General features: G+C 52.1%; 1 protein-coding gene across 3 annotated transcripts in view; it reads right to left on the reverse strand.

Moving 5' to 3' along the window:
* Positions 1-4985: 4985 nt before the first annotated feature.
* PLXNA2 (plexin A2) overlaps positions 4986-19504 on the reverse strand; it is a 179047-nt gene continuing 164528 nt past the window's right edge. For all 3 annotated transcript variants that reach the window (XM_054181430.1, XM_054181428.1, XM_054181429.1), the window contains exons 25-32: positions 18975-19134; positions 18315-18418; positions 13298-13397; positions 10917-11107; positions 10118-10287; positions 7671-7883; positions 6921-7071; positions 4986-5495 (exon numbers count right to left, since the gene is read on the reverse strand). In XM_054181430.1, the coding sequence (XP_054037405.1) occupies positions 5400-5495; positions 6921-7071; positions 7671-7883; positions 10118-10287; positions 10917-11107; positions 13298-13397; positions 18315-18418; positions 18975-19134 (1185 nt within the window). In that variant the 3' untranslated portion in view covers positions 4986-5399. The remainder of the gene's footprint in view (positions 5496-6920; positions 7072-7670; positions 7884-10117; positions 10288-10916; positions 11108-13297; positions 13398-18314; positions 18419-18974; positions 19135-19504) is intronic.

Genomic DNA, 19504 nt, shown 5'->3' on the forward strand with positions numbered 1-19504 from the left:
GAACGGGTAACACGGGGGCAAAGGGGGATCTGAAAGAACAAGCAGACAGACAAGGCCATGCGGGCAGCATGGCCAGGACACCCTCGGCTGCGGCTGAGCTCTGGGTGGGACAAGGAGCTGCTTTTCCCGCGAGGAGCAGCCAGTCCTGGCCGTCCCACGCTGCCTTCGCCCCCAGCCTTACCCAGAACGGGACCCACCCAAAGCTGGGGAGTTTTCATGGCAAACAGAGGCTTTGTGCAAAGCCTTCCAGGCGGCGAAAATCGGTTCGGAGACTCCTACCCTTTTCCCTTCAAAACCAACCCGACCAGCCTACATTTAAATTGCACATCCAGGGTTGCTCAGCTTGATCCTGAATGGCACCTTCTTCGCAGTGCATACTTTTACTCCAATTATTTCCCCACCGAATGTCTAATTTAAAAAAGAAAAAAAGCATCCTGTCCACACGGGTGCTGGGTGGCCTCGTGGCTGTCACCAGCACTTTGCCTTTGGCCTCCAACCCACTGGTTTTGGTGGCCCTGGGTGAAGGCTGGGAGGGGGCTGGGGCGGTACGGGAGTTTTCACCGAAGACACATTCACTACCAGCGGGGACTGCTCACCTAGCTCTACCGAGTACGCAACTATATACAAGGTCGCAGCTCCCTGCGTTATTGGCTTGCGGTTAATGGTACAAATGCAGTTCTGAAATCGGATGGCTGAAGCTTTGTGGCATTTTAATGCATCTTTGATGTCAGTTATTTATCCTTCTCTGAACATGTTTTCTTCTCTCCAGGGTACAGTCACTCATGAGCTTTCCCTGCTGTCCCAGCTTATTCAAGTCAGTCTGGTTTCGTTTCGTTTCGTTTGGCGAGCCGAGTCCCCGTGACGGGTGCGATCTGACCGCACTGCAAAGGGGATGGAGAGGAGCCGGCAAGAAGGGAGAAGGTGGCCGGGCTGCGGCCGGGGAACAGGCTGGAGGCACGGCCTTGGACAGGAGCATCGCGGGGACCGCGCCAGGACCTGCTCTGCCCTTTGCCAACCTGCTGCCCCGGGGACAGGGCAAGAGCAGGTCAGTCCTCCCCATCCCCGCTGGCTGCTTGGGACTTCTGCAAATAAGGCCCTTTCCACGCAGACTTAAACGACTCGCACCAAGGTGCTCGGAGCCTGCAGCGTGCAGGAACGCAACCCCAGAGCTTTAAGCCCTCTTCCTTTTGTCCTCCACACGCCTACCCAAATTGTTTCCTACATCATGACATTTTTGGTGAAGTCCAGCAGAAGGTAGGAGAGAGAACTTACATGGGGACGGGCTGTTGGGATTTTAAGACAGTGTGTTGAAGGCACTGCTGTGATGAAGGTCTCTTGCGCTCGCCATCCCCGGCGTGTGACAGCACCGAGACCCTGCGGGAAGCGCCGCCATCCGGCACGGCCACATCCAGCCTCCCTCGGGGATAAACCCCCCTGACGTACACGCTGCCGGGGATGCTGCCCACCAGCAGCTGTTTCATTTCTCAATGCTGGTCCCCGTGGTGGGTCTTCAGGCAGCTGCAGACTGGTCCTTGCTGGCTCCCTCAGGGGCTCCAGCACTTTGGCCATGCTGATCTCTCCTGCCTCCCTTTAAACGTAAATTCATCCTTTATGGCAAAGCGTGGACCACTTGATGTCCACATCCTCCGTAACTTTGGTGGGCTGCAGCGTTGTGGTGCTCCACAGCGGGGCTCATGCAAAGACAAGCTTGCCTGTAAGTTAGACTCTTGTATATGGGTTTTTAATAAAGGCTTTCAAAGTGGAGAAGCGTTTGATTAGCACCTTACTCTCCCTTGGAGTGGGTGCTTTGATAGCTCATGAGCAGAAGATTAAATGGAATTATTTAAGCAGTGACACCAGGCAGAGAGATTCTGGAAAAATGATGTCTCCCACTTTGATGTCGGAATACCTGAAACGAAGTGAACTGGAGAATCAAAACACCAACCGGCCTTGCAGGAGGAAGGGGGCAATGAGAGGGATGCGAAATCGTTTCATCTAAGGCAAAGCCACTGCCCCCTCCTGACCCAACCCCGAGTCCAGTTTGCTGCAAGCGCGAAGAAAATGCCATTTTGAGATCTGAAGCTTCTTCTTCCCAAAGGAGTAACGGAAAAGACGTATGCAAACAGGGCAATAGATTACAAGCACTTTGCCCCAAGGGGATATGTTGCTGCATTCCATATAATTGCCTGTAAAGATCCATAATTGGTGTCAACCACCACCAGTACATACTTGGCAGATTATTTATAGGCCGCCCCTTCCAGCCAGCACCGTGCTCTTCCCTGCGCCATCCTCCTAACGCCTTTCCGGGTGATGGATTTGCTTGTGGGGTGCTCCTGGCCGGAAGGCAGAGAGCAGGAGGAGCAAAGCAGGCTTAAAAGCAGCCACGCAAAAACCTCTCAAATAGATGTGAAGAGAAGAGGGCCACGAGGGCCCCACTCGGGCTGTTGGGCAAGCACACGTTCACCAGCACCCAGCTGATGAAAAGCCAGGTCGTTGCTTTGGGCAGTATTCATATTTTGTGAATCCTGCAGAAATAACTATTCAGACTAATATTTAGAAGTGTCTGGAAACCATCTGGAGTGCTTTCTTTGGGTTTCAGAGTACCATAAGCATTTGGTGAACGATCTGAATACAAATACCCAAAACAATGACCACAACTGGAATACAGACCTGGAAATCACTCACACAAGCTGCACCCCGGATCCTGCAAACAGCAGTAACAGAAACCAGTAAAAAAAATGAGACCTGGAGGATTTCAAAGCCCGACGCCCTGCAATCCCCTGTAACACCAGCAGCAAAGGGCAGGGCCGGCTGGCGGCTGCTGCAATGACGGCTCATCCATCAGACCTTCCTAGGACAACCCGGACATTCGCACATTTTCTGTCTTTGAAATTCGATTCACTGCGCAGGAGAAGGATCCCCGGGAAGGGAACTCTCCCGGTAATGGGCAGTACGAATCCTGCTCTGCTTCTCAGTCTACGTTTCTCCCAGCTCTCTCCGTGTCTCAGTAAATCCGAGCCCTCCAGTTACAAAGCTCAGGCTGCTGTAAATGTCAAGAACTTATTGCACAAGGTTGATCATTACAATTTTCTTCCAGAGTATTAATAGGGCCCAGAGAAACTCACAAAAGTGGATTACCAAAAGAAAGTGGGCTTGGCATGGCTTTTACTGAACGGTAATTAAACCAACAAGTTTCCTGAGTATTTCTCTACACGCTTCTCCCCTCCCCTGTTGCCGGCTCCCCTTCGGACTGTGTCTCCAGACCAAACGCCGGCAGCGCTCTCGGTGCCCGGGGAGCCCGCAGTGACCCTCCAGGGCTCTGCTGGGCAGGAGAAGGGGGACAGATATGAAAATGGATTTTCCTTCGACACACACCGGCTGCAAACTAAGGTCCTGCTCTGGCACGGCACTGCCCGGGACCAAGCAGACGCCGGGAGCTATTTTGCTGCCACTGCCAAGCTCACGCAGTCAATACTTGTATTTCCATTAGACCTAATCACCCTGTCCTCCCCACTGCGGCCTGCACAAATATCAATATTTATTACAGAGAGAAATATTTACAGCGTTCCTTCCCCTCCTGGCACTCTACAAAGGGACACACATAAGCTTTGGTGTCTTTGAAAGAAATCACACTCACAAACATTTGCCTGTCACTGGCCACAAGAACACGTGCCGTGGGGGCCAGCGAGGAACTGAATGTAACAACGAGACGCCGAGACAGAGACAAGAGAGCAGCGGAGCCGGCCTGTGGATGCTGGTTGGGGATTTCCCTTGGCTACAGCAAAGATTTCTTTCCCCTCCCCATTGGAAATACAAGTCCTGCGCCTGACCCCGGGCGACACCGCGAATGCCGGCAGAGAAACCCAAAGGGAGCCCGTGCTGACCAACCCTGCAAGTCAGACAGAAAAGCAATAAATATCTCCTCTCGCGACAGCCAGTCTTTTCAAGTATCGCTCACTGTAAACATTGGGGGTTTGTTGGTTTTTACTGCAAGAAATCAGAGGCGGCTGCCCGAAACCACCACCAAAATGCAACCGAGGAGGTTTCATCTCAGCTTTGCCCATGGGGAGAGGGCAGCCGGCCGCTTCTGCTCAGACCGTACAGCAGGAACCAGCACTGCGTTGACTGAGGCTGGCTATGTCCACGACCACGACCATGACCACAGCCACGGCACCACGCCGGCTGCTGCCCCATCACCGCGCTGACCGCAGTTGGCCACAGTGATGGCCACGGCACCACGCCGGCTGCTGCCCCATCACAACACTGACCACAGCTGGCCATGGCCATGACCACAGCGATGGCCACGGCACCGTGCTGGCTGCTGCCCCATCACCGTGCTGACCGCGGCTGGCCATGGCCATGGCCACACCATGCCACCGCTCTGGCTACTGCCCCATCACCACGCCAACCACAGCTGGGCATGGCCACAGCCACCGCCACGGCACCATGCTGGCTGCTGCCCCATCACCGCGCCGGCCGCAGCTGGCCGTGGCCACGGCACCGCGCCGGCTGCTGCCCCACCACCACGCCGGTGCCCGGCGAGGAGGAATGGGGATGGAAAAGGGGAAAGCACTTAAAATCAGATCTTTCCTCATTCAACAGTAAATGGGACTTAAAAAAAATATATATATATTGACACTATATAAATACATAGATAAAGCTGGATTTCAAGACGGGTTGGATGATCTGATGGTTTTGCAATTCAGGTAAAGTTCCTTCTAGTGCCTATAAGTTACTCAGCCACTGAACTATTTTCTGGCTAAACTGCTATTTTACTTGTGTAAAAAGGTGTGGTGCAAACTTGTGCTCATATTTTTTGTAAGATCCCAAAAAGAAGAAAATTTCGTTTTTTCCAGACTTTCCAATTGGCGTAAGAGTCCGTTTGCAGAGCACCTGAGCCGCGTCCTCGGGAGTCTCTCGAGGACAGGATTCAGAGCTGGACCTTGTTGCCAGGATTTTCTCTGTGGCCTCTGTGGTTTTTGCTCTATTTCTTTTTTTTTTTCTCCTTTTTCTTCCCTTTTTTTTTTTTTTTTTTTTAAAAAAAACCCCTTTAAATAAAGTTTTGTTTTCTAATATACATCAAACAATTTTCATGCAAAGCAGCAGTCATGGAGACATCCAGACTTTCCAGGTTCCTTCTTTCTGTGTATGCTCGAAAAAATGATCCATCTTGATTTGACTTTGATTGAGATGCTTTGTCTTTTTCTCTTCCTGCCTTTTCAAACCGGATCCTACAGGATTTTTGAACACAGTCGGTCCTTGGGCCAGTCTCTGCTCCCTCCAGAAAGAGCCTCGGTATTTATGTGTGTCCAGCGCCTTTCTTGCTTGTTCTCCCTCTGAATTCCCGAGAGTCCGTGCGATCTCTGCCCTTTGCCGCCCGCGAGCACCGCAACCTTTCTTCAGCTCTCAATAGACATGGCACCAATAAGTTGCTCTACTTTGTATGCCAGGCGCTGCCTCCGGGCCTGTTCGTCCTGCTCCAAAGCCCCAATGAGCTGGTCCAGAAAAAATAAAAAAAGGAGGGGGGAAAAAAAACAAAACAGAGAAAGAAGTCAGTGGATGAGAAGGGGTGGCAGGGGTGGGCGGGCAGCAAGATGTGAGCAACTCGAAACGTGGATGTGTGAAACTTAAATAAGGGGTGGCAGAGGAAGGCGGCGAGCGCTTCCCCACGCCGCAGCCGGGCTCGTGGGTTTGTTGGACCGCTCGGTCCACGTTCCCTGCACAACACAACCATTCCTGTACCTTCAGCTCAACGTTTCTCGTCTCATTTCGCACAGAAGTTATGAGATTTTTAAGCCCCAATGGGAAAATAGCTGGGGCATTGTATCACAAATGCACACATGCAATTAAACGACAAAACCCTTCCTTTTAACGGACATAATTGCAAAATAGGTTCTCCTTACACTGAAATGAAGGGGTGGAACAGATGGCGAGAACTTGGTTTCAAGTGATGCATTCATTAAAGGAGCTCATGCTGCCAGGGGTTCTTTGCAAACAGGAGTCTGCGTCACTGCAACATGGGATTTGTACCACGCCGTTCCCAAAAGACAGGGATGTTTCCGGGGAGCTTCGCTGGGCCATGATGATTTTCCACTGCATTTAGGAGCGTGCTGCACTGGGCGTATGCCGAGGCTGAGGAATGCAGTTGCTCCCACAGTGTTTTAGCTCTCAGTCCCCTGGGAAGCACGCGACAGGCACGGCCAGGACCCAAACCAATTTGTGCATGAGCAGGGAGGAGCGGGGCGGCAGTGGTGCGAGCGGCGGCGCCGCTGCATCGAGGACGAGGGAGGAGGAAGGAGCTCCGGGTGGCAGCAAGGGGGATGTCCTGGTTGGAGTGACACAGGACTAATTTCTCTTCTAACGCTTGGGAAAACTGCACTTTTAGAAGACTCTAGTGTCTGAATTTGTGAGAATATTTACTTTACAGCCCGCTCTGGGGTGCGGGTTTCAAGGTCTCAGTGCTTTCGAGCTCTCCAGGTGCAGGGATGAGGAGGAGCGAGACCCGGGCACTTGACCCAAGCTGCCAACAGGGTTATTTCACACCGTGAATGGCACATTCCATAGAAATTAGAAAGTTTGCTGCATAGTGGTCTCTCTCCCTTGATGGTGAGAGAGAACTTTTTGCCCTGGTTGGGTATAATCCTTGTATATTTTATATTGGTATCGGGATCAATACTGGTTTTTAGTATTATTAATGTTAATTATTTAGTCTTATCCTATTAAATCTATTTATATTTCAACCCTTGTGTTTCCTTGTTTTTCCCTGATTCTCCTTTCCGGGTGGGAAGAGATCATCGGGTGATAGAATAATTGTCTAAATGACAAGAAATTGCCATGGGTTTCTCAAACCATAACAGGGGCTTGCTGCCGGACCCACCATCGCACCCACCCCGGGCCGCGCGTGCCGGGGGGACACCCACCTCCTCGCTGTACTTGCTGACGTAGGAGTAGATCTCGTTGAGCGCGCTCAGCATGTTGAACTCGGCGGAGTGCAGGCGCGACTGCTCGGCCAGGTAGGCGTTCATATCCTGGTCGCTGATGGCGGGGAGCTTGGCAATGTCTGCGTAATACCTGCGGGAAGGAAGGGCCAAGGGGGGGCCATGAGACACACGGCGGCTCAAAACGCCCCTCCTCTCCTTGGGATTTAAACTAAGCTCTGCAGGGGAAAGGACAGCATTTTGCTTCCTGCTTACAGCTAGCTGAATGGGATCCTGGTCTGAAGCAAGGTCCTCTTAAGGACAAGAGGAAATGGCCTCAAGTTGTGCCAGGGGAGGTTTAGGACGGATATTAGGAAAAATGTCTTCACTGAAAGGGTTATCAAACATTGCAATAGGCTGCCCAGGGAAGTGGTTGAATCACCATCCCTGGAGGTATTTAAAAGACATGTAGACGTGGTGCTGAGGGACGCGGGTTAGTGGTGGGTTTGGCAGTGTCGGGTTAATGGTTCGGCTTGATGATCTTAAAGGTCCCTTCCGACCTAGGTGATTCTGTGATTCTAAGATGAATAAGAGCAACGACGCTTGGCAGGGCTGAGCTGTGCCACCGTCTCACTGCAAGAGCCGCCCTGCTCCATCGTGGGCCACCGAGAGCAAGGCTGCTCGGCGCGGGAGGACCGGGGCGCCCAGGCCAGCCCTGCACCCGCGCTGCCGCCGCCACGCGCTGCCGCTCACCTCTCCACCCAGCTCTTGTAGCTGGGGATGTCCTTAGCGTACAGCAGCTTGTTGGAGGGGGAGTCCTTGCCCAGGCGGTGCTCCGAGGTGGAGCAGGAATCCATGAAGGTCTGAGCCACAACGGAGAGGCAGGCGTCCGTGATGCTGCCTTTGTGGATATCAAACACGAACTGCGGGTTTTTGATTACGTTCACCCAGAATCGGAGAGGGAGGCTGTAGGGAAATGGAGAAACACCTGAGAGACCTGGGGCCGTTCCGCCTGGAGAAAAGCAGGCTGAGAGGGGATCTCATCAACGTGCAGTAATAGCTAAAGGGGGGGTGTCAGGAGGATGGGGCCAGGCTCTTTTCAGTGGTGCCCAGCGACAGGACAAGGGGAAACGGACACAAGCTGGAACACAGGACATTCCATCTCAACATGAGGAAAAATTTCTTTAAGTGTAACAGAGCCGTGGCACAGGCTGCCCAGAGAGGTGGGGGAGTCTCCGTCTCTGGAGACATCCCAACCCCGCCTGGACGCGTTCCTGTGCCACCTGCTCTGGGTGGCCCTGCTCTGGCAGGGGGTTGGAGGGGACGATCTCTGAAGGTCCCTTCCAACCCCTGCCATTCTGCGATTCTGCAAAACAAAATCAGATGTTAAGACAAAAGCTACAAATGAACGTTTGCTGCATTTGTGTTCCCAAGCAGAATACAAGCGGTGGGAAGCAGCAACGCTCTGAGTAACAGCTGGGCAGGGTCCACCAAACAGCAGTTAGCCCAGGGCTGCCCAGATTGCTTGTGATGGGTCCCGCTATGCCTGGGATGGACGCTGCTGCCCTGCGCGCCCCGGGAGCTGCTCCGGGCTCTGATCCTGCACGGAAAGGTGGAGGATGCGAGGGGCAGCGGGCGCCGAGGGCAGGCTGGCTGTGCCAGGGCAGAGCGGAGCAGCCTTCGGTGGCACCGGGTGAGCGGCTCCGCCAGGAGCCCATTAAGCCGAGGTCGTTAGAGTGGGACTCTGCGGCCGCCCCCACGCTAATCAGCCGCTGCCCGGCCACTCCGCAGTCCATCATCCGCGAGCGGTGCAGCAGGCATCAGAGGCTTTGTCCCCAAATCCTGAGGCCTTTGCAATCAAAGGGGAATTATTATTCCTTTTTTCTTTGGCTGTATAGCAGGATCAAAAAAACAGCTGCTGCTTTCTATTACCTTTCAAGTCTCAGCTCTCCCTGTCTACCCAGCTAGCTGCACCGAAGCCTTAACCCTTGCTGCACTGCGGGCCGGCAGCTCAGCCGCGTCCCGGCAGTGCCAGCTCCCCTCACCCCCCTGGACCCACCTCTCTGCTCCAAGCCCCCATTTGCATTGACCTGCACCAGCAGCACAAGCCTTCGCCCCTCTCCCCACCAAAATTCCCTTTCTGGCAACGCTGCAGCCGACCAAAGCGCTCAGCAGAGCACAGAGACCAGATTTTTGCCCTTCTTCCGAGCGTCCCGTGCCCCGGGGCAGAAGGACGGGCCAGGGCTCGAGTGGTCCGATGGCTCTGGCAGAGCAAACCGCTGGTCGGTGCTTTCTTTTTTACTGCTTTAAGAAGTCGCATCTTTTTTTTTTTTGTGATTCTAGAGTTTTTATCCTAATAAGTCCTTCTTCTAAGCCGTTCAATAAATTGTTTTTAGCTTCCCACAGCCTTAGCGGGGAACCCAGCTTTTGCAGCCGTGATGATTAGAGGCCTTTTAAACCACGAGGGACTCAGGGGAAAATACAAAGTCTTCAGGGAGCAACCATTTGTTGTGCTTTTTTTTCTTCCTTGTAGAGGTAAATTTCTAACCCACGGAGCTTTTAATCCTAAAATAACAGCAGAGGCAGGGACGTGAGAACTCCCATTGTTCGGAGAAGGCTGGACCTGGCCACATTCCACGCAGGGCTGGCTCCTTCCCCCCTTCCCCCCTCCTTCCGTTGCCCAAATGCTCCGGCTGCCACCCGAAGTGATGGGGAAGGTGCAGCCCCTGTGCCGGCATTCCGGCATTCCTGTCACAGCAGGACTGTGATGCCAGGGTGGTGCCGGCATGGAGCGCGGCTTCCCGCGAGCAGACCAGCTCTGCCAACCCAGCCATTTCCAGTGTCCGGGGGCGCGGATGTACAGCCAGTGCCCAGCTCCCACCCCTGGAGAGGACTCGGAGACAGCCGGGCTCGTGGTTTAACACTACACCGGGGTTTCAGTCCGTGTGTGCACCGGGAGCAGTACGGACCAGGATCAACCCCCCTGGCCACATCAGCTCGGGGCACAGTGACAACAGCGGCGCTGGATGAAAAGCATTAGCACAGCTTCATGGCACATCTCATGCTTTGGAGCTGTGGGACTTGGTTGCTCCCAGCCTTCCCAAAGCTCTTCCCCATCTTTGTTTTACCCCAGGACACAGATAATTGCTCAGTACTCAGGTCCGCTCCCCCTTCCACCCTCCTCCCTCCTCCGTTCTTACCAATTGCTCTTCCACGTGTGCCTCACATCGGTGTCGTGGATGCCGTGCTTATCTGCCTGCTCATCCAGGAAATCGAACATATACTTGATGGCCAGCGGGAGCGCGCTGCCGCGGTGCACCGTGCTGAACAGCGTCTCAAACAAGTCGTCCACGAATTTCTGCAGCGTTCCCTAATGGGAGCAGCGAGCGAGAAGGTGAAGGGAGGGATGGGCGCACGCTTGGCTAAGCTGCGGTGGCAGGAGGGGACGCCAGATGGGGTTCCAGCTCCGAACAGCACTGCAGAGTGCCACTACGGACCCCCAGGAATAAGCAAGGCTGGGGGCTTTACGAACGCTGACTGCGCTGCCGGAGGACCCCAGGGAACGCTCCAGCCTGCAGCTACTCACGGCTGCACTTACTCTTTATTTCTAACCTGAAACAATTTTTTTTGCTTTCAAACGCAAATCTGCATTATCTACGGCGATGAACACACAGAGACAGGCCAGAAAACTCTGTCTGGCCAAGGAAACCAATTAACCATCTACAGGCACTGCTGCATCTCTCCAACTCTTTGTGGTTTAATGCCGTGCAGAAGGATGAGGTATTGCAGCGATCACCTTGCAGCGTGAGGGAATGCGATCTGTGTTCCTCTTGCTGCTCCAGAAGCCACCCAACCCTGGGCACCCAGGAAAGCCCGGCAGGGACAGTCCCCATCCCCCGGGAGCTGAGCATCACTAGGGGCTGCACAGGACCCCCGGCAACTGCATCTAGATGGACCTCCCGATGCATTTCCCAAGGGAATTTCCCACACAGCAGTTACCTTTGTAGCTAATAGCCTGGTCAGGTAGATCTCGGACACCATCTTACTGCCCCGGTCTCCTTCCTTCTGGTCTCCATGGTCGTGGTTTTTGACCAAGTGCCAAACCTTGACCCCGCTCTCCAGGTCGGGGGTGATCATGGGGGCCCGGGAGCGCAGGCTGTCGGGGCTGCCCGTGTAGCGGAAGGTGGAGTCTGGACAACGGGAAGAGAAGTCGGTCACGCTCAAAGCAACCCCCTTTTTCATTTCCCTGACTCTCCGCAGTGACGCTCGCTAATGCCAAAAATCATCTGCAGTGGCTTGTTGGGTTTTTTTAATGGGGTAATGAAATGTACCAGGCACCGACAGGCATTTGGTGTTCACTGAATAGAGCCCTTCAGACTCAAGCCTTTATCTTTTCGCACTCAGATGTGGGACTTTTCTACTTGATTCGCATCCTTTACCTACGTGAACTCAATAACACAGGTCCACGTGAGACAGCTCCATGGGCCACATGCTTGTTAATCCCGAGCACCAACTCCTGCAGCACCGGAGTCTCCATGTCAGGATTTTGCAAATAATAACAACCTGCCTGGCACAACCGGCACAAAGGGCAGAAGAAACTGCTGTTCCTGTTCTTGAGGCTTTCATTAGAGCAACGCGGGCTCAAGCTGAGCACCGACTGCAGAGCCCAAGGCCAGTCCTGCATCCCGGCCGTGCCGCTCGCGGGGATGCGCGGGTCCAGCATCCCTCCCGTCCCTGCCTCTGCCCTCCTGCCGGCAGGGAACGGGGAGCTCACAGGGGAGCACACAGAGGTTTTTCCCCTTAATTGCTTGGAAACCACGAAGGGATGTGAGATACATTTAACTTCCCAAAGAATGCGCCTCCCTGGATCCCATCCATGGTGCCTCCAAGCCCAGACACGGGGCTGAACAGCACAACCGCGCGTTGTTGGGTTTTTTCCTCTCACTAAATTTCTTTGTTCTCTGGGAACCTTGTGCATTTTTCTCAAGTTTCGCCTCCAATTTGCCGCTCAGCCTCCTCAGCGAGAGTAAGGGGATCAATCATAAATCAGCCGAGGGAAATACGCAAGTCATTACCAAACTAGCTAGATTTTCATCCCTGATTAAGGCTTAGATAAATGAGTACTCCAACTGATATAATTAAGGAGACAGACAGGGGGACAGCCAGGGAAGCATCTAGTAATTCTATTTTTAAACATAGCTCTGTACTGATATATAATGGGGGAAGTAAATAAGTATCTCATTTAAATTCTGTCTGCACAATTAGAAGTATTAATCTTAACGTGAGCAACGATAGCTCATATTGGTAGTTTGCAAAAGCTTTTCCACCTGACACAGACCGATGAGGACTCAGGTTGTGTGACCCAGCCTCGGGTGTCCCGTCCCCCGAAGCGGGGGGAGCGCTGGGCAGCGGGGTGATCACACCTCGCAGGGAGAAGGGCCTCTTCTCCCGGCTTTTGCCTAAAGACTCTGCTGTGGACGGCTCCTCAGAACGCTCGCTCCAGAAAAAAACAACATTATTTTGGGAGCTATAAACAAGAGAAGGAGACGGGTTTGTCAGGAGACCTCTCGTTTGTAAAACACTCTGTAAAATGAAAGATAATGAAAGATCAGTGCACCAGAGATTTTGCCACTGCTGCCTTTTATGGAAGTGTATTATTACTATTATTGTGGATTTAGTGCTATAAACGCACACCTGGCACCTCGCAGACTCATTTACTCAGGCTGCAGCGTCTTCAGGGACCCTCTGTAAGTGCCGAGCCCTGCCATTATGCAAATAATGAATTCCCAGGTGTGCACATCCGAGCACGCCGAGTTAAGATTGCTGTTACCCGTTTTTGACCCATTAGCTAAGAATTCAGGATCCTCCACTTAGAGAAGAAATAGATGAAGGAATCAGGCTTCTCTCTGTACGTGCAAGGGACACGGAGCCGCTTTTCCGCAGCAGGAGCCCCGTGGGAGCTCCCCAGCTTCCATCCATCCATCCCAAAAGCCTTTCCCTGGGCTTTTCCTGTTTTTCCAAAGGCTGCTCACATTGTGCTTGGCATTTCCTTTTCCCTCCTCTCACCTCCTCTGGTCCCTTTGCAAAAAAAACAGCAGCCATGGACATTTTTCTGAATGTACTTTCATTTTGGCTGAGGTGGTGGGCTTCCTCGGGGGAGGCTGCTGCTTTTTCCCCACCTAATTCCCGTAAGGTGTTGCCCTCCTGCAACAAAGGCGGTTTCAATACCGGGATAATTCTCATTTTAAGCTGTGAGCCGCACGACACGCGGTGGTGTCACGCCTCGCTCCAGGCTGGCCGTAAACGCGTGGCACAGCAGGAGCGATGCCCAGTCGCTGCCCGGGAGCCACCCTGTCCCAGCCCCTAACTCTGCTCCTCACCGTATCTGCTAATGGACGTCCGGGAGATACTGGCGGAGGCAGGGATGTTGTAGGAGGAGGTCTGTTTGGGCACGAGAGCCACCACTGAGCGGTCTGATACCTGGGGAGGGAAAGGAAGAGAAGAAAAGATCAGCGAGATCCACCTGCCATCACCAGCTGCTCAGCCAGGGAAGCAGAAGTGGCAGGTCCCAGCTCCGGGGGGCTGTGAGGATGCGGGAGCGATCCTGCCCGCCAGCCCCGGTGGGGACCGGTCCTGAGCTAAGCCCTGCGCCGGGGGGGGCAGCAGCCCTACGGCAAGGAGTGATAAATCAAAAGACGTCTTGAAGATGTTTTGGGTCGTTGTGATTTAAGATTACGCTTTATCCCATAAAAATGAGAATCTCAAGAATTGTTGTGATCCAATTAAAGTAACAATGCAGAGGGAATAAAACGACTATAATAACGTTATGGACCATAAAACATTCCTATTAAACCATTTTTTATTTTAGCAATTTTTACGAACTTTAAAAGTTTGATTTACAGCTGAGCAAGTCATAAAGCCATCTTTCAGGGTATTAAATTGCCAGTCCCTCCACTACACCAGAGAAGGAATTAAATGCTGGGAAGTCAAACTATAAATGAACATTAGTGCTAACAAGATTTTGTTATAGCAGATTTTAGTAGCCATGTTTAATTTTATCCTCCCTATAAATCTAGTAGTCACTGGAAGTTTTTTAACTGATTTCCCTTAATTAAGAATCTGCAGGTTTCCAGGGAACGGGCCTGAGTGTCTTTTACCGTTGAACTCGTGGCCCGTGGTGCAGCAGAGAGCGGAGTCACCGCACCTCGCGGGCTGAGGGACCCGCCGGGGCCCAGCCGACAAACCAGTTAGAGGAGCTGCACGAAAGAAATGCCCCTTCATGCCGGAGAAATTGCTTTTGGGGATTAGTTCTCCATTATTTGCCAGGAAACCTGCCCCTTCCCTTTGCACAGGGAAGCTCCCGGGCAGCAGCTGGATTTTGCTCCCCAGCATCTCCCCGCGCTCTCTGCAGAAGGGGTTTGGGTACATCGCTGCCTTCAAGGCTTTGGCTTCCATTCAGACGAAAGTTTGCATGTAAATCCGAGTTGTTATTATTGCTAGTGATAGTGGAAATAATAGTCACTTGTGTTTCACAGTACAAAAGTGAGATCTGTCTAAGCAAAACACTTCAAACACCTCTGTTATTTCCCCTTCTGCTCCTGCCTCACTTCATCCAATTTATTAAGTCAATGGCAGAAACGCTTGGTGGTGATATTATTTTCTTAGCCTGTCATTAGCTGCCACTTCGGTTCACTTTCACTGGGGAGAAACCCGAGCGCACCGCGGCCCAGGCTGCTCCCCGGCCGCCGTGCTGGGATCCATTTCCACCAAGGCTGTGGTTAACTGGGAGAGAGGCATTAAAAATACACACACACACACAGAGCACTTTCACTCTCTAAATTTTGGGTCGAATGGCTCTTGTCAGCTAAAAAACACCAGCGTGCAAATTAGCATCAGATGTAGCACACATTCGTTTCCTATCTCGCTCCGCTGTTGCCACACTCCCATAAAACCCCAGAGACGCCTGCGAAGCTGGCTGGCTGTTTTACAACTTTATAAATATTCCGATTCTTCTACAAGCTGGAAACGTGGGGCACAAAACACCTTAAAGAAAAGAAAAAGAAAAACCGGAGCAGGGACCGCAGCAGCGCCGAAGCCCAGATGCAGGGGGGATGCAGGGGGATGTGGGGATGCAGGGGGGATGCAGGGGGGATGCAGGGGGATGTGGGGATGCAGGGGGGATGCAAGGGGTTGCAGGGGGGATGCAGGGGGGATGCAAGGGGGATGCAGGGGGGATGCAGGGGGGATGCAGGGGGGATGCTGGCTCCACATCCACACCACCCTCCGCTCCTACATCTCATTTTCCACTCAAATCTTCCCTCCCTGCTTCTAATTTTTCATTTAAAATAGTTTTCTAGTCTTTCGGCCCTTCCAGACTCACAGTGGCTGACAGGTATTCATGCTCTGCTGCCTCTGAGTTAACCCTGCATGAGCCACTGTAAATCATTTGATATTAAATTCAGTGTTTCATTTTTCCTGAGTAAAACCATGCAGAGTGAGACTCTCCCATGGAGTTTAATAGGCATGAAACCAAAAGGATACTACACAAATGTAATACAATTCCTTACAACATAGTTTAAAAGCTCCAGAGAACTTAACAAAGAATTACGCCTATTTAACCTCCACATCTATTTTTATAAATGAAGAAATAAGCAGCAGGCATACAGTTCCCTACATAATTCTATAAAGAGGTTCAAAAACATTACAGAAAGATGAATGTTTCTCTTTAAACGCAATCGGGCTTTTGCATGCGAAGGCTTCCCAGGAAAAACGTATTTTATGGGTTGATGCAGATGTATATTGTACTTTTACCATCCTAAACACCCAGAAAACAAATGTAATAGTGTCAAAATGCAGCAGCCAGGTGTGGAGCTGAGAAACTCGCGGAGTTAAATGACCTGGCAGGAGCCTGAGCTGGAGCCCAGGAGCTGCAGGGAGCGGGGCTGGGGAGCACAGGGACCCCCAGAGCGGGGATGGGGCTGGGGAGCACAGGGACCCCCGGGCTGGGGACAGGGAGCACGGGGACCCCCGGAGCGGGGAGCAGGGACGGGGCTGGGGGGAGCAGGGACAGGGCTGCGGGGACCAGGCGGGGTCTGGTCCTTGCTTGGGCATTTGCTCCTGGGTGCCAGCACCTCCCTGAGAGACCGCGGAGCGCCCGGAGCTCTCGGATGGAAACTGGGGCTGCGCATCTCCAATTACTGCGCGCAAATCCACAGAGCGCTTCGCCTGCAGAGCAGCAGATACAAGTAGATGGCATCCGACCAAAGCCAAAGACAAGACAGCCCTGAATAAAAGATGGAGAGAGCTTTACAGAGCTAGCTTTTATGTTTTGGTTTGGTTTTTTTTTCTTTTTTCTTTTTTTTCCCCTGGAAATTTAGAAGTCATCGTCACTAGTCCTCCAGAAGCCGGAGAAATCTAGATTTCATTTTTATGGCTTGAACCACACCTGTTTTCTATGTAGCGCTCCTGCCTGCAATGGTGAGACGGCAGCGCTTGAAACTCAAATGATTTGATACCCTCTTCTATGCTGTGCCTTTGCCCACATATTTGTTTTACTGTGTAGTCCTGGAGCATCTGTATTTTTGATACCTAATAAAAACATTTATTACTCAAACAGAAAAAAAAACCTGGTAAGAATACAAAAAAAAAATAATAATTGCTGTTTGTTTTTGGCAAAAGCCCTGCCTTGACAAGATTTCTGTTGCGGTGCACAGAACTTGGCTTCTTTTTATGGCTGAGACGGCTCCGTGGCGCTGCGCAGAGCTCGGGCCAGCGTGGGGAGAGCCATGGGCGGTCGGTACCTGTTTAGATGTTTGGCAGCAAACTTCTGCCTTGTCCCAGAGCAAAACTGACATTCAAATGGCAGGAGTAGCTGCAGCATCTCGAGTGCTGCAAGGATTTTGTTTATTTTAAGGGTAAACTTGTGGCTCAGGTTTTCCCACAGGCGCTGAAATGAAAATAATCCCTCCCCTCGCACCCAACACACATCAAACAGCTTTCACTTGCGACTTCCTTAAGATGACTTTTAAAGATCAAGGCATAATAAAGTCTCGCCGCTTCCCTGCGTGTTGGTTAATCCCTTGCAACTGTCAGGTAAAACAGATTTTAGAAACAATGGAATTCATCTGCACAACTCCTGTGACATTTTACAGTAATCGGTCTTTAAATCCTTGGGGCTGCTTGGAAAAGTTGACCCTCGAGGTGCTTTTTTACATGCACTTTGCATATTTATGCCATTCTCTCTGCCTCGCTCCCTGATTATATGGCTCCTGTCAATACTGGCTCACATTCAACTTACACAGCATGAGTCACGCTGATGGACTTGAGATGGTGTATAAACAGGGAAAGATGCCAGATTAAATACTAAACACTTCTGTGTAGGTAGTGATGGACAGTAGTAGGTCGCGGGTCCCAATTAATGCAGTTATCCTCTGCTGCAGACAGGCTTTGAGTAAAAGCCTTTGATTCCCTTCAACCAAACCTTCCTCAGCTCCGTCTTTACCTCCCTTTCTGCCTTCCACACACCGTAGGAAGCCCTTCCCAACATTTGCACCCCTGTCATCTGCACCCTAACGTTTGCAGCCCGGGCTGGGCTGGGGCAGGCAAGTGGGGCAACTGGACGGCAACAATTTCTTAGGTCACCTCGCCCACCTGGCTGATACCCAGTAGAGCATCTTCACTGTCTAGCTTCGTTTTATATGACCTTAGTGGTAAAACTCCTGTTACTTGGCTTGGAAGACTAGGTCTGGGACTCAGGAGGTTCGACGTACCCTGGCAAGCAGTAGCCCCTGATATTCACCATTTCTTGATCCAGCCTCATCCCGTATCTCCCCGTAGCACTCCCTTGACCCTCCCAAGTGACAGTATTTGAAGTATTTGCTCCGTGTCCCTTCTTCACACCTTGCATGATGCTCAAGAATCAACACATAGGAGGATCACGAGCAGGAGAGACGAGCTGCCACTGCAGCCTAGAATGCAGCTCTAGAATGTCTGACCGCGTGGTGTTTGCAAAGCTTTGAAGGCAGACAGAGCCTCCTCTGCTGCACCCCTGGTTGTCCCAGACCCCCACGTGAAGACCCGAGCCCCATGGGCCGTCCCCCCCTGGCCCTGCGTCTCCAGCAGCGGCAGCTCAGCCCTCTCCGCGGCTCCCTCTCTCTCACCAGCACGGCTGGCGGGTTTAATTTAGCCAATTTTCAACTCTGCTAGTTTCTTTAAGATCCATGTCAAGGTTGCTTTCCTGTCTAATGCATAAGCACATTGAACCCTTCTGGTTTATCATACAAATGTGACCTCCCTGTCTGTCTTGGTAGACGAGATACTTGGGAATTAAATTTCTGCTTTTCTTTTCTTCCCTCCCGGCAGCTTTCTGGGAGCTGTCTGCTGGGGCTGCTTTCTTACCTGATAATGCATCAAGGTGTTCAAACGCTTCCAGTCTCCTTCAATCTTGGTGGTGATGTCTTCATCCTGCAGGACCACGCGAGCTATCCGGCCCTGCCGCCACTCTGCGGGAGAGGCAAAAACCAGGCAGACACACTGGTCAGAAGGAGAAGGCACCAACAGGCTCTATCCACTTCTGGCCCTAGCAGCTACTGGCCCAAGGAGCCTGCAGAAGAGCCCACCTCCCAGGGAAGAGGCACCCAAAGAATGCTAAATTCTGCTCTTCAATCTTACAACTGCAAAGAAGGTCAAGGGCAGCATTTTAATTCCCACGCAGAGGGTTTTGCTGTGTTCAGCTAAACCAAGGCATGGGACCTTCCCAGCCCCACTGTCCCCCATCCCGGCTCTGGCAGGACACAAAACCCTGGGGACAGGCTTTGCTCAGCAGAGCGAAAGAGCAAATGACTCCCGAAGCCTTCGTGATCAGTGGACAATTAGCTGATCCCACAGAGTTCAAAGCCTATCCGGTCGGAGCAGCGCCCATGCTTTCTAGGGGCAGAAACCTCTGGGTTGTTGTGCAGCCTGAGCTCTAGTTTTCAAGCTCTGCAATACCCACGGAAAATCCCTGAGAACGTCCCCCTCTCTGATCTTCCCCTTCCTGGGAGGCAGAGAAGCTCCTACCCAAGTCCATGTCAACAGCTCTCGGTCTTTGAGAGTACGGGACGTTTTTGTATACTGCATCGAGGATCTTCTCTTTGACTTGAGTGATGGTATCACAGTTCAGCACCTTCACAGGGATCTCTGGACTGTTCTCATTATCTGGGTTCACACAGTTTAGGATCTGGAAGGGAAGGAGAACCACACCATGCTCTAAAGGCTTCGGACAAGCATCCAGGAGAACTGTAACCACGTCTGTCACAACAACCCATTCTCATAAAAAAGCCCACCACATCCCCATTTGTGGGGGATCATTGCTGTTGCATCTAGTACATCTTTACAACTATAAAGGCAGGAGTCCTGGATGTCCATTTTCACTTGCTAGAGGGACAGCAATGCTCAGTTCCCAGGGAGATAAAATGCCGCCCTCAAACCCTGCCTTTCTAAACCTTACCTCAGGCTATTTGTACCTGCAAATTCGGGACATGCCTGACTTGGGCACGGGTCTGGCAGCACGAGGCTTTGTTGCATTGGCAACACTTGTGCTTCACGGC

Source organism: Rissa tridactyla, chromosome 21 (assembly GCF_028500815.1).
Source record: "Rissa tridactyla isolate bRisTri1 chromosome 21, bRisTri1.patW.cur.20221130, whole genome shotgun sequence".
NCBI lineage: Eukaryota > Metazoa > Chordata > Aves > Charadriiformes > Laridae > Rissa > Rissa tridactyla.